The following is a 16,022-nucleotide window of genomic DNA, read 5'->3' on the forward strand; positions in this document are numbered from 1 at the left end:
AACTCGATTAAGAAATCGTTTATCGTTGTTGATGGATAGTTTGGATGTTTGGATGCCAATGAATCTAAATAAAGACATTTTAGAATTTATCTCATTCGAAGACATCACTAATGAAGTTATTCAACAAATTTCAGTATTAAAACGTATATATATAGTAGTATAAAATTAATAAATACAAATACTAGTATTTATAATTAATGATGTTGCATTAAATCTAAAAATATTCAAATGTACCCGAGTATTTTGTTTTTTGAGTAGCAAACATACATTTTCAGATAACAAACATTTGATTAGATACCTACTTATAAAGTTTCACTGAGCCCATTCAAAATTATTTTACCGAACCGTGCTATAGAACTAGCCCAATCCTGTATTTGTGTAGTATGCTACCTACCGTAAAATCACAGAACAATGTCTTCTACCAACAACAGTGTATTCAACAACTAATTACAATTTATTTAACTAAGACTTCCTTAATGTTTTTCTGATGATCATCATTGTCAAGTCATATTATGTTATTAATCATCTGAAACTTTAATAAACGGTTTTTGTTTTAATAGCTGTTAAACCAACAAAAATTCGTTATGATTAAATGTTTCTTGATGATGACCTAACCTATATTCATCAATTATATACTATATGTTCACCATTGATGTGAGTAAACGGTTGTTCCTAATTCTATTTAATTCTGTATTATCACTTAAACATATTAAGTTTAAGTAAGTAGCAGCATACTACACGAGTACAGAATACCTAAAATTATATTATCTCAAATTGTTTCAATTCACATTTGGATTAATTAGATTGAGTTAAAACAATTACTTTTTTGCCAGTGTAAAACAACACCGTAGTCCGTAATATTTAAATTCATAAAAAAGTATATTATTTGCTTATGAAATAAATGTTTAAAAAATTAAATAACAAATAAATTGTGTATAATAATTGACTATAAAACATATATTTAAAATTAAAAATAACAAAACAAGATTAAAATTAAAATTACTATGTAAGTTATCATAAAGTTAAAATTTTTTTTTTTTGTATAAAACTAAAATCACATACATCTTTATTACTATAGTAATTAAAATAAGAAAATAAAGTCTTTACTTTATAACACATATCATCGTAAAGATATAACTATTTTAAATGAAAGTATAATATTAATAATTATCATTTTTATGACGATACATAGTACATAGATTACATATTTCACCAAGAAATATTTTATTATTATTTTTAATTATTTTAATAATAATAAAATATTTAATTAAGTAATAACTATACACAGGTATATAAAATATAAATTATTTATATTTTATATATCTGTAAAGTAATAGCAAGTTTACATGTTAATAGTTTAAACTTTTTATACTCAAGTGAAATTAATTAATCTATAGTACTAAATAATAATGTATTAACACTCATAAAAACCGATTATAGCAAACTAAAAAATGAAAATAATTGATTAAAAAAAAAAGACTATTTAGATAGTGTATATTCAAATGAAGTAATAGATTGTTTGTATTAGTTTTTTTATCAAATACTCAATGTTATACAATAATAAAAAACAAAAATTTCACAATAATTCAACAATGGTATACATAAAAATATATTTAATCCGTTCTATAAAACGAAAAGCAAATTTTTGTAATATTAATTTGGTAAAAAAAAATTCCTATCAGTCTAATTGAGTTATACATTTTTAACTTCCACAATGATTTTCATTTAAGTAATAGCATTTAATATAAATAATAATAATTATCAATAAATAATATATTTACAAATTTAATTTAGATTTGATTTGAGTTTGTTATAGCCATTAAAGTCTGAAAACCAAAACAAACATAATATTTAATAATAAATATCTTAATTATAAATTATGATAGTGAAGTGACATTACAAAATTAGTGCTTAGTTGCTTGTGTTAGATGAATGCAAGTATATTACTTATTAGTATATGGGGTTAAAATATTTTGGTGATCAATGACAATACTGCTGATCCATAAGTACGCTCAGGTCGCACTTGAATATTTTGTTTTTCATTAAACAGCTATAAAAAAACATAGTATAAAATTGTATGTATAATTTATGAAACTATATTGAACGAGTCTTAAAACTTTCACTTATAAATCTGAGATCTTGAACTCTTGATTTAAATGATTAGAATAAAATTATGAATTAAATAGTTCAACACATGAAACAATGTAATTTATTATTAAATATAAATGTGTTTCCATTATATAAATATTATTGAAGTTGTCACTAAGATCAATTTTACTCACATAACTTAATATTTATTATTTATATTAGAGTTAAAAATAAAAAAGTATGAATTGTACTTTTTAAGATTTTGAGTACAGGAAAAATATAATAAAGAATTTTACTTAAATGGTTATTATTATTATTTTTAACACCAATATTATTAAAATTTTTTGTTCTTTTTAAATAAATCTTTAAATATTAATGAATAACGCATTTATTAAATCCCAAAAAAATAAAAATAAACAAATACAGAAGCCTGTATTAAATGTTAGCATTCAAGCAGAACCGTGCCATGGGGGGAATGCTAGGAAGGAGCATGTGCCCCGGGCGCATAGTTAAAGGGGGTGCCAAAAAAATTGAAATGCATAATAATAAATAAAATAGGGGGTAAATATTTTTAATTTTGCCCTGGACACCAAATCTTAATGGCACTGGCTCTGCATTCAAGCATTAACTGTTGCCAAATGTATAAGCTTGGCAAGTAATGACAACAGGATAAATCAAAATAAGCAACTTACGCAAAATGTAAATAAAATAAATAATTTCAAAATGTAATATTATACAATAAACTAATTTATCCGTATAAAAAAAAAACGTATTAAATTGATGATGACATTTTATTTTGTTCATATATATATATAATTTAAAAGAGTCTATTTATGTTGATATTATTTTATTGCAAAAATATATTGACAAATGTTACTATTATTATAGACATATAACATTTGAATAAATAAATAGTTCAAGATTAATGTATTTATAGTCAATTGTATAACTATTATTAAAATGAAATTAATTTCCAAGCTAATAGGTAAATTAATGCTTATAAGTAAAAATAATTAATTAGTTCAATAATATAAGCTATATACCCAAAGCATACAAAATTAATTATAATTAGGGCTCAGATTTCTATACACTTGTATCTGTTTTTTTGAATTGCTGACATGATTAATTTCATTATAAATTTGTTTTAAGTACATACTAATTTAATAATAAATTTTTGAGTTTCTATGAATTTTGAAGTTATAGATCAGTTTTTACCATTTTTTTAGGTTTCTCATTTCTATTTACTAGGTAAACGACTACCACAACAATTTGCCTTATATTTAACCCCTCACTATAAAATGGAAGCATAAGCAATATATATAATTTAACATATAAAATGTTATTGTGAAGGCTTATTAACAATTATAAGTATTATTACAAATGTATTAATAAAAATAAAGAAGAAAATAATAATATAAATGATATACAGAAGACATAACATTTTATAAATAAAATCTAATTCACTAGGTTGATAAAAAATGATTTTCAATTTACAAGAATTTGTCAACTATCACCTATTTTGGGTTGACACTCTTTTGACACTGGAGGTGCCAGAGTTATAACAGATTATCCACCAATTCAACTAAACTAATGTTTTTAAATTTCTTTTTCAAATTAAATGATAGAACTATTGACAATTGAATACAAATCAAATAATATTTATTTATATTGCACTACCAAAAACACAAAATAAAAATTTGTTTAAGTGCATCTTTGGATTTTTATATTATAATTACATTTTATAGATTATTCAAATCTGAGCCCTACATTGTAATTCTATTTTTTAGTAAGTACTTAATAGCTAGGTAATTTATTAATTTTTTACCTCAAGAATTGTAGCAACACTCCATGCTTGAGTTGGGCATGATCCAGCGCAAAAAGCTCCATCTTTATTGGTTAATTCGGGTAAGCCTCTCCAAACTGATGTTTTTATATGTTCAAAATGTTTAGATAATATACCTTGAATTTCAGATATAGCTTCTCGCTTATTTGTAGAAAATATTAACTTTGCTTTTAAAAAGAAACCAACAGGCCACAACCACTCCTAAAAATAAGTATGATTTACAATAATAATTGTATTTCTTTCTTACATATAAATAAATTCAATGATCTTACTGGTCCTTGATGATAATTAAAACCATTGGCTACATTTAAATCAGTAGAATTATTATCATTATCGTAAAAGCCATTGTACGCCCAATCAGATGGATCTAAAGTTTTTATACCAAGTGGCCCTAGGAGCTCATCTGTTACTACTTTTAAAGCTTTTCTTGCATGATCTGGGTTAAATAACTCTGGTGCCTAATATACAAACAAAATATATAATATATTGAATTACAATAAATAGTACTTCAACTTACCACTGCCATTGCTACAACATAATTGCATCGTAGTTGATAGTCTCCCCATTTATTTGTTGCGCCAACTGTATCCTTATAAATACATCTTCGGTTAATAAGTTCTGGATGAGGTTCAAATTGCTTTTGATTATATTTCTCCTCAGGTATCCAGAAGTATGTTTCAAAATTTTTTTGAATTTTTTCATTCCATTCTTTATATGTCCATGTAGTTACAGATCCTAAAATTAAACAAAAACATTATTATCAAGTGCACATTTCATTCAATTTATATTTTTTTTTAATATACCATCCTTATTTGTACGGGTAACTCCTGAATACTTAAACTGCTGAGCTTTTTTCAATGTAGCTAACCATGCTACAGTTGACTTCGACAATGCAATCAACTCTATAGCTGATCCATCACGAGGAGTTGCAGGTCGTCCTCGGTTACCAGCTTTATCTGAAGAGCCCATTTTATCCATCCAAGTACCACAATTCCACTCATTACCACCAAACACGAAGCCAGTTAGGGGTTGTACTCCAATTTGATTATCAAAACCTGTACTTTTCATGTGGGCATCAATAGAAGTTCCAGCATTACGTTCACGAAAACATAACCCTTGGAAATGTTTTAACATAACCTCTTGAATTACTTCATGTAATGGTTGTTCCTAGAAATACAATTAAAATATAAATATGTATACAATACATATCATGTAAAATTTATTTAAATCCAAGACTTACAAATGATGTGGGTTCAGAATCATCATTTGGAAAAATTCTGTTTACTGGATCATCCAAAATACTTATACCTCCAGGTACCATTGTAACATACTGCTGAATTACATACAACCACCACCAAACAGCATCACGACAATTATAACGTGGGTTATTACCTCCATCTAATAGATTTGGAATAAGGCCATGTCTTAAACAACCGCCAAATCCTAAGATAATGTACCTAAAAATAAACATACATTTTTAATTAAAATATTTAATAATACAAACTCAATAATGTTATACTTGGCTTCTTCATAACGGCCAGTAATCAGCAACAATCCTTTCAACGAAATGAAAGTATCTCTGCCCCAATTTCTCATGTAACCACTAGAAAAATGTGGTAATCCAGCTGCAAGTGTTATACACTCTGGACGATATAATCCATCAGGTGCTATTTGTATTTTGAGTAAAGGTGCTAAAAGGTTTGGCGAAAGACTTGGAAGAGGACTAGATTTAACAACTCCAGCAAATTGAATCGAAGCAAGAGCTAAATATTTACAAAATGTAGAACCATTTTTTATATCTCCAGGCATCATTGACCATGTTCGGTCCAACAAAGCATGGTATACTTTTCTCAAAGAAAATTCAAAATAACAGGGAACTAAATATGATGGCAAGTTCCTAATAGGCTGTAAATATCTTTCTAAAAAGTCTCCAAATTGATATAATGGGCAGTTTTCAAATTCTTTACGTTTTAAACGTCCACATATGTAATCTAGAATCCAAAATCCATTTCGGAGATTTTCACATAGTGGATGACCTAAATCATTATTTGAAGCCACTAAGTCTAAAACTGACATAAATCCTTGGATTCCACAATACACCAATTTACCAAATCCTGGTACATCATAAACATTTCCTTCGTCTTCTTCAGGACATCTGAACAAAATATAATTCATGTCAGATAGAGATAAACGACTCACTGCTTGTACTAAATCAATATCAGATAATAACTGTTCAACAGCTATTTTCGTTTTCTCCACTGGGGAAATAGCAACTGCTACTACACAACCAGGTTTAAATTTTTCAGTAAAATTTAATCTAACAGAAACTTTATCAACTGAAGGTATTATATCTAACATCAAACATTCTTGAGGAGTAACATTTTGTCTTAAGCTCAATACATAATCATCTAGTCCATTGATCTTATTTTTATCTTTTTCAAATTCTTTAGTATTGTCCAATATCCTAAAAAAAATACATAAGAAAAACTGTTTAAATATATTTAAATAAAAAAAATATATTCTTACATTGGTTGCAATGAAGTTTCAATTAGTATATTATCAACTCTTCCAGTTACAGTAATCCCTTTTCCTAAACCATTTTGGTTAGATGGATTTGAAAAAGAAGTATATGACATAAGTACAACACTCTCATGTGTTTTGCTATTATGACGTGTCACACAAACAATATCATTATCAATTTGATCTACATAAACTTGGTCAAAACCACCTTTTCCCAGATCATAATGAAGTGCATTTAATACTTTTTTCCCTGCTACTATCCCTGTAGTAATATTAATTTCATTAGCTGACCATTGCATATATTGTCTATCTTCTTCAACAACATGTATCTAGAAATAATTAAAATATATTGTAATTTAATATAATGTATATGTTTTTGACTGAATACATTTTTATATTCTAACCATTATATTTACTATGGCAACCAAATAGTCACAAGGAGAAATTAATATTTTAAATTATAATTTAGCATTAAAATATTTAAAATACCTGAACAAAGCAACTGATAAATAATTATGTTACTATACCAAACTTATTGATAAATTATAATCATAATAAATTTTAATAACATATATAAAACTCGATATTTTTTTGGGTTGAGTATAGCAAAAAGTAATTAAATTTAACACATTAAATTTTTAACTAATTTTTTTTTTTTTAATTTTTGTAATATAATTTAACATACATGATGTGGAACTAGTTGATCATAACCCATATTGCTTCCACTAGCACAGCATGCCATAGATACTAAAGCTGCACTAGGCAACAAATTATAAACTGAATGTTTCTGGATCGGAGATGGATTATCATGAGTTTGATCCATGAAAAGAGCATGAGCAACAGTAGGACATACTGGTTGTTCTAGTGGTTTTTTAAATCCTCCAACCGGTTCACCACCATAACGGTGAACTAAGCGCCCAAGTTCGTGTGAATCCCATGCAGACATTGCTTCTAAACATTACATTATTAAAAGAATAATTAATATAAAAAAAAGATGTAAACAATTTTTTTATTCTAATTTTGTTTTAAAAATGCATATAATCTTACCACGAATAAGTGATGTAATTCCAAGTCTATTAACAAATATATTGTCAGTAGAATCTGAATTTGTAAACAACTCTGCTACAACATATAAATCTGGTTTAACTTTTCGAGCGGCATCAAGCAAATACTAATAAAACAAATTATCAAGAATTGTAATATTAATTTTTATTTTCTTTATATTATAGGCATAATATATTTAAATAGATTAATATATTCAATTTACTTCAGCAACATGCAATGGCGTCGAGTGGCAATTATCTAATCTGACACCATCAAATATTTTAGCTATTTGTTCCACATAACATTGCATATGATTCCATAAAAATGGACAATCTTTAGGTTCACTTCCATATCTAAAGGCAACAATTAATATTATGGACGAGAAAAATAATATAATTAGATTAAAATATTGCAGCATGTTTTACGGTAAAAATAATCAAATACTTTTTTATGTCATAATATTATGATTTCAAATTAATAATTAAATTATAATATGTAAAACATGTTTAAAGAATGCAATAAAACTGGAAATATATAAAACTTCAAATTTGTTTTGATTCTATTCAATAACAAAATATTACTTTAAAAAGTTTATTAGGTTAATAGATAACATTGAAACAAAATTGTTTACCAATTTGCCAACTAAGATTATATATACAAAAACATACCTTAATTTAACACTATCTCCCCAGGCAATTAATTCTCTACGCAAATAAATATTAGAGTCTGGTCCAGCAAAATTTTTAAGTGGATCACCACCCATTACCCATCCATTGTGTGCCATTACAAATTGTCCATTTAAAGAATGCAATACATCTTCAGCAGTTTCACCTTCGTAGTCTGTAAAATACCTGTGAATAAAATATATTTTGTACTTTACACATCATGTAGTTACATGAGAACAAAAAATATTTACCTTGGTACTAGAGGATTAGTAACAGAAACTTTGGTTAATCTAGGACCATCTGGTTGAACTCTAAAATATCTTATACCAGCAATACTGTTATCGACAGCAGCTATTAAATGTTCTTGAACTTCATTAAAGACTATATTGTTTAAAGTTTCCAATTTTAATTTGAATTCTAAACTGCAACGACGTAGCCTAGTATCTTCATCAAAACAGTTACTTCTAAAATAATTTTATTGAACAATATTGTTAAGGATAATAAATAAAATACATTTTTTATTGTTATTCATGTAATATTCAGTATACCTATATATATTGTATAGTTTCAATGCTTTATTCATATCAATTGTAGCGGTTAATCGGCCAAATTCTGGATCTGGTATTAATGTTAATTCTTCATCAGATTCTGGATTTTTAGCTATTGGAGGGAGACCAGCACGTACTTTTTCTTGAAACTCTGCTACAATTTTGTCAATATTTAATTGAAACAGCTCATGAATTTTTACTTTTGGTAATACATTTGTTAATAATGCATGCCGTATAGACTGTAAAATTATACAGAGTTAAGAATTAAGGGTATAATTTTTAATTTATCAATAATTTAGCGATCTTTAAAATTAAAAAAAAAAAACAATTAACTTATTAACTTGTTTAACTGTTTTTAACTTTTTAAACAAAAGTTATCAAAATTATAGCATATTATAGTTGACATTAACTTGCTGTTAGTCGCGCTATAGTCAAAATGACCGCACTTTTTTTATATCTTTAATAAAATCTTAAATTTTATATTTCAATCATTTATACTCAGTATACCTTTTAAAAATGTTATTAAAAATAATATAATAATATCCTAAGTACATTTACTTTCTTATATATTGATTAAACTAAGATAAGAGTGAGATATCATGAAAACTAGTACATTACATTTTTTTTTGGAACCCATTTTATAACTGTAAAAGGAAGTAACTTTCAGTTTAATTTTTTTTTTATAAATAAAATTATAAGTTATTAAATTTGTATGAAAAAATTGATTTGTTTTAATAAAATTATTAAAAATGTATGAAACAATGTTTTTTTATAATTATATTTTTGAAAATTATAACGCGGTTGAAAAGCTGCTGTGCGACTAACGACATAATGTAAACTAGCGCGACTAACGCCGGGTTAACAAATATGACTTAAATTTATAAATATAAGTAAAAATAAAAAACCAAAATATTATTATCAATAATTAAGTTTAAATAACTTACTGCGAGATGATCTTCACTATTAACAATCGCAGGGACTCCAAAAAATTCCCATATACCTTTAGAAACTTCCACAGTAAAGTGATAAAGAGTGTAATCTAACAAATAAGCTGGTTTTAAATATGGACAATTAACCAAGTTATAAGCAGATTCAGGATGTTTCAATAGCCATGGACTATCATTGGCTGTATGATTCAGCACTATATCACAAATACTTAATACCTAAAAAACATTAAAATTAAAATTAATATATGTTCAATTTAATAATTTAATGAATTTAAATTATTACATTCCATTCTGTTTTCATTTCATCAGTCAAGGACTTAACATCATTAAACGTAACTTGATTATTAGTATCATTGAAAGATGGATTTAACTCCAATTGATTTCTCAAACTATAAGATGACTTTGAACCTCCAAGCTCCTAAAACCAACAATTTTAATGATATTTAAAAATATTACAATAAACAAGATTAAAGATTTATACAAATCAATTTTGATGTTTAATGTTTTTGACTACTGATTGTATACACATAAAAAAAATCCACATCATTGAAAAACACAATCATCGATCTACTTAGAATCTAATATTAACTTCAACAAAAATATTATTATTAATATAGTAAGATAAAAAAAATAAAATTTAAAAATTTAACGAAATTTATAATATAGAACTTTTTAATAAGTGGAAGCCTACTGAAACAAGTTTAAGGAACAGGGTTTTATTAGTTCTTGGATACAGATTTACAGCCTGTATAAAACTTAATAGGTTAGGTTTACTTGAAACAATGTGTATCTTTAAATTTAACTTAAATTATTTATAAAAAAATTAACATTCCACAATGGAAAATGTATACAAAAATGTTCAAATCATACTTGAATGGGTGTAAAATGCACCATGTTGTATCCAGACTCTTTCGCAACTTGTAACTTAGATTTCCACGAAGAAAATGGTCCTAAACATTTTGTTAAAACAGATACAGTTTGTAGTGATTCTAATGGTATATCTTTGTTTCCAGCAACCAAATTTGGGTCAACATTAATGTAACCACATCCTTTCCTTAAAAATAGGTAAAAGAAAAGTAAATGTTAATTTCACAACTTCTACAGTAAAAATTAATACATATTTACTTTTGTCTATTATGTTCATAGTAATAATGAAAAGAACCAGCATTGTTCATTTGGATAAGACAAGATAATGAAGAATCATCAATAGTTATATCATCACTCGACCACTCTCTAATCCAATCAAGACGACGATAAGTTTTTCTATCAAACGTTGATCCTTCCGCTGGTATATTAGTATAAATAGTAATGTCACGTCCAAAAAGTGATGGACCCAGCCGAAATTCTAAATACCAGCCTACAATATAAAATAAAAACATTAAAAAAGTTTCAAAATATTATTCTAAAAATACAAATCCAATACCTTTTTTCAGTTTATATAATGTTTCATCTTGAAAATGACCATCTTCCAATGTGACAATACGCATTTTATGGTTACTAGGTGGCTTAACATCCATCACTTTATTCCTGGAAAATATTTTAGTAAATAATATTACGGTCAAGTTATATATAAATGAAATTATTAACATCACAAAAATGGCAATAATTACAAAAAGGGCTATAAACAAAAGTAGAATAAACATGGTTTTGCCATCGGAAATGATAAATTATATGAACTATTTTTAATATTTAAATACACTAATTTTAAATATAATCTTTAATCTTATCTAATTGACCTTTACATATTATAACTAATGAATATTTGCTGAGTGTAGCATTGTGCATACAATTGAAATACAAGTCATTAGTATTCTAATATCAAATAATATAAATTAAAACTTGAATGAAAATGGATTATTTTATACAAATAAATATTTAATTATATGTTATTAAATAATATAAATTAAAAAATTGAAAGGAAATTAATTATTTCATACATATTATAAAGGCATACCAAATAAAATATTTGAAGTTTATTAATACACAGGACAAAATAGGTAAATAGTTGAAAATTAGCAAGTACTATTCGAATAAAAAACAGCACTAGTAGCAACCGCGAGTAAAATACAGCAACTGAACAACATTGAAATGCTTAACGCACACATGTGTACCACTTGAAATTAAGTCAGTTGTTCAGTCAGACCCGTCAGTATAATCATTGATTATAAATACTTATGTATCAGTGGTATTATATAACTATTATTAATTATTAATTGTTAAAGGTTTTCTACCAATAATAAATTATATTAATAATACTATTATCTATAGGTACCGTACATCATACAATTTGCATGATTGTATTTGTTTGATACCAGTATATTATAATATATACCTATTTTAGTTTTGACGACAAATAAATAAGGTGAACTATCGTAACTGGGTAAAGATAAAAATACCGAAGAAATACACAATTTTATTAGTACATAATGGATGGTTTGTTAAAACACCTACATCTAAACTAGGTACTCAAAATAAAAACACGTCAAAAAAACAAACCTCTTAGTAATTACATTTTATTCGTAGGACGTAGGTAAATAGTATAAGCATTTTTTTAAGACAGGTTTTCAGATAAACAATAAAATGAAAACTAATTGTAAATAATATACCAGTTACAGAATAATCGAACACGGTGAAATAAAACATAAAAACGATTTAAATCTTAAGTGCGTAAATGTATATTTTATTATTATTCTTCAGGAAAACACGAATTATTAATCATCATTATCATTCATCATAAACTTTATGATTTTTAGTGCTGCACTGACTGCACTTGATAACCTTTAAACGAAAACAACACGTACAGTATTGTTTGACCTAGAAATACTATTTATAAACCTCATAATGTGCGCTGCTGATGATAACGGCGAATAACGACTGTTCTGTAGCCTGTACGTGTGCCTGTCGCCCGTACTAAAGCAGTAAAGTTTGTAAAGTATCAAAGTCCGTCTAGCAATCAGGTTTCATGTAACTGTGTGTGAAAATAAATGGGAAATAATCAGCGGTGAAATAGTCACATTTTGCCGAAAATGACGGAAATAAACTTAATCAAGCGTGTAAAACAGTGCATTCGGTGCAACACACTACACGGTTAATTAAATTAATAGGTCTTTTAAATGCTAGTAAATGTGATCGATTTGAGATGATACTCGATGAATGGGCAAGGTTGGATAATAAGTTTTACTATATAGATTTTTGGCGTCAAGATGATGTACCGAAAATGGCCAGTTTACATATGAATTCTGAATTAAAGGCTTAAACTGAATCCGACGGAAAAGATTATAGGAAAAATATCAAAATGCATGGCATAAATTGAAATCAATAAATCGATCTTGATAATAATGATGATTTTAAAATTTAAATCCGACGATTTTGTAGCAAACATAAGTATTTCTATTAACTATTATTTAACAAAAATAGTAGGTAATTAAATGGTTTTTAATTTAAACATATTACGATAGCACTGTTGTACAAGATGGTTTTTTAAACGCTCGCAAATAAAATTCAAAAACAGGAATACACTTGATTGTTGACTGTATATCCACCATATCCAATTATAGAATAATGATTACTACTACACTAGGTATCTATACAAAATAAACATGTAAGTAAAGAAATATAAGTATCAAAAGAAACTCACTGGATTTTGGTGGATTGGCCTCCCATGATTAGTTGTGGTTTTCTGTTTGGTTTTTAAACGAAAAAAAACTCCAACGATCCGAAGGATTTGAGAAAATCCATATACTTAACGAACAAATCCGATATCGCGTGAAATGTGGATAATATTGTGTCGTAGATAATGAAAGAAAATTTTATGTGAAACAAAATTAAATCGAAGTCGATTATGAATACGTGGGAATAATTTTATGTTATATTGAAGAGACGAAAGTCGAGACGATACTGTCGAACATGACGTGACCGTGTGAACCACTTCTATAATAACGAGTAAATGATTTACGTTTACGATTACGGTTTATGTCGCCGTTGTAGCAGGTAGGAAGGTACCTTTGCGAAACGCAGTAAGTCATCGGACAAAGGGAGCGAACCGAACGAGATCGAATAAGCTGCGCAGTGGATGATCGATAATAATATTATTAATTACAAAATAATAATAGTAATTTACGAGAATATGTATTATATTTTTAATAATAAAATAGATAATATTATTAACATTACAATATCATCGTGAATTTCAAATGGTCAGACTTGCCAGGGGTATTTACATACACGTATGTGGTATGTATCATGTATGTAATAATAATTGTAATACAGCCCGCAGATAATAATTCGTATAAAATAATAATTAATAATATTTAATATCCGAAGGTATATAGTATATACCTTCGGGCTTCGACCAACCGCAAAAGCCCGAGAAACGGGAATTCGAATTATCATTTAGATATTTACTATTTATATACTGTTTATCTCTACCAATTAGAAGTCTAATAGTTGGCAACACATTATTACTAAAATAAATTATTTATTATTTATTAAAATAGATGTATAATTGAATAATTCATATTATAACTTTTTTGTTATTATTAATTAATCAAAACAAAATATATACTAATTTTTTACCTAATATCTCAATATATCAATCGAACAAAGGCTAAAGTGATCATGGTTATTTGTAAATCAGCTATTTTGAAATTCGGCAAATTAAGTAATTTAAATTACATCTGTACAATGTTACATTATTTAAGAAATAACGACTTGTAAGAACACGCTAAGAATCATTATTTGTTTACCTACGTATACAATAATTTATTATTAAATTTAGCACATAACCTGCCTAGATATAGGTGCCTAGCCACCTAGGTGATCCTTGAAGAGATGTCTGGTGTCTGGTCAATGGCCTACACTGAATTTCTATTTTACACAGCATTTTATATTTTTATGGTTCCTAACTTTCCCTTTTCCTTTTTTTTATATTCTTATATTTTAATATTTGTTTAAAAATTTTGAAGAATGAGGAATTTTTAATGTTTTACTTGTACATTTAAAAAAATATTTTTATCAAAATATGATTGAAATTAAAGATGTTAAGTTTTTTTTCATACGTGGTTTTTGCTAGTATTTTTGGCAGTACATTTAAATACATGTTCAAGCATTTTTAGAGTATACATTTGCGAACCCCGGCTTATCACATAACGATTATTGTCATGTGAGATGCGAGCTTACTGCACTTCACGGTTCTTGAACTATAAACAAATATACAATGATTGAATAATATAGGAATGCCAAATGGATATTGATGGGTCATTAGAATACCTTTATAGACTACGGACTATTACGGTTGTTACTTGTTAGCAGAATGTACAAATCTTATTACATATCCTCGATACAATTCACATTGCATACAAGCATACATACTATATAATATATTGGCTTCACGGCGTATAAGTACGATAGAGACAATATAGAATCTGTTGATGTTATTATAAGACTTTTATAAATATGAAAAAAATGTATACATTTTATTTTGTAATTTGTAAATAAAGTAGTGTTTGTTTAGGGGGGGGGGATAACTTTCTTTTCTGTCCCACCACTAGATGATCTGTTAAATAGCCCCAAACCGTCTCCACAGAGTATTTATCAATAAACCTTTGTCACAGTCGTTATCGCAACGACGATAACACCTTAACTATATTTTAATTATAATTAATCATAGTAAGTAATAATTTTATACTATATAATATGTAAATTATTTAATAATTAAACTGGTTTACGGATTATTCTAATTTATTGACCTATAATAATAAATTATTAAACAATATAGTAAATATTATTATTTATTTATGGTGGTAAAAAATACATTGCATATTATTGTATATTATATAATATATAATATAACAATTGTAATAAGGGTCCTTTAGCGTCTAGCATATTAATAAATGCACGTTGTAGACGATTTTTCTTGATATTCAAAAACCAGAATTTAAAGATTTTCATTAGGAAAATAATAGGTTTTCAAACTTTTTAAATATACTGTAGCTATAAACATTGACTTAAGTAACAGCCATCAGGTTAAGTTAGAGAAAGTATTCATGTATCATTATAAACCTAATGTTTGATGGAAGTTCTCACTCGAAAAATAGTAGGTAAGCCGTTACGTTACATATATAATAACTATCATAATCATACACTAATTTATAGTTTTGCTAAATTTGCGATGGCAAATAATTTGTTTTAGGAACACATTACAGATATTATAGATATTATATAATAAGTGTATAATGTGTAAATAATATATAATTAATGAACATTAAACTATGTTTTAACTGATTGTAATCATGGACTTAAAATGAATTGCTTGAATTTTAAGCTTATTGAGCAATTAATTTGTCGAAACTAAGTGACTATTTATTAT

General features: G+C 26.5%; 1 protein-coding gene across 6 annotated transcripts; it reads right to left on the reverse strand.

Moving 5' to 3' along the window:
- Positions 1-1,585: 1,585 nt before the first annotated feature.
- On the reverse strand, positions 1,586-13,599 carry LOC113558409 (glycogen debranching enzyme). 6 transcript variants are annotated; one of them, XM_026963860.1, is made up of 21 exons: positions 13,293-13,599; positions 11,079-11,182; positions 10,781-11,012; positions 10,526-10,709; positions 9,939-10,073; positions 9,653-9,871; positions 8,709-8,947; positions 8,412-8,624; positions 8,164-8,346; positions 7,719-7,848; positions 7,499-7,622; positions 7,137-7,402; positions 6,458-6,780; positions 5,451-6,395; positions 5,172-5,388; positions 4,735-5,098; positions 4,449-4,666; positions 4,204-4,389; positions 3,914-4,132; positions 1,901-2,050; positions 1,586-1,826 (listed from the first exon to the last, which is right to left on the reverse strand). In XM_026963860.1, exons 1-20 carry the CDS (start codon positions 13,316-13,318, stop codon positions 1,964-1,966), a joined length of 4,614 nt encoding a protein of 1,537 aa, XP_026819661.1. In that variant the 5' UTR covers positions 13,319-13,599; the 3' UTR covers positions 1,586-1,826; positions 1,901-1,963. The 6 variants fall into 6 exon arrangements, with proteins under 6 accessions (XP_026819661.1, XP_026819684.1, XP_026819670.1 ...); XM_026963883.1 differs by lacking the exon at positions 13,293-13,599 and adding an exon at positions 12,152-12,285; XM_026963869.1 differs by lacking the exon at positions 13,293-13,599 and adding an exon at positions 12,166-12,184.
- Between the last annotated feature and the right edge of the window lie 2,423 nt (positions 13,600-16,022).

This window comes from Rhopalosiphum maidis, chromosome 1 (assembly GCF_003676215.2).
Source record: "Rhopalosiphum maidis isolate BTI-1 chromosome 1, ASM367621v3, whole genome shotgun sequence".
Classification (NCBI taxonomy): domain Eukaryota; kingdom Metazoa; phylum Arthropoda; class Insecta; order Hemiptera; family Aphididae; genus Rhopalosiphum; species Rhopalosiphum maidis.

Coding starts and splice junctions, on each gene's coding strand:
- LOC113558409 (XM_026963860.1), bottom strand. CDS start 13,318: ATGGGAGGCCAATCCACCAAAATCCA. Junction 11,183..13,292: donor GGCCAATCCACCAAAATCCA/GTGAGTTTCTTT, acceptor AATATTTTCCAG/GAATAAAGTGATGGATGTTA. Junction 2,051..3,913: donor GTGTTGCTACAATTCTTGAG/GTAAAAAATTAA, acceptor GTTTTTTTATAG/CTGTTTAATGAAAAACAAAA.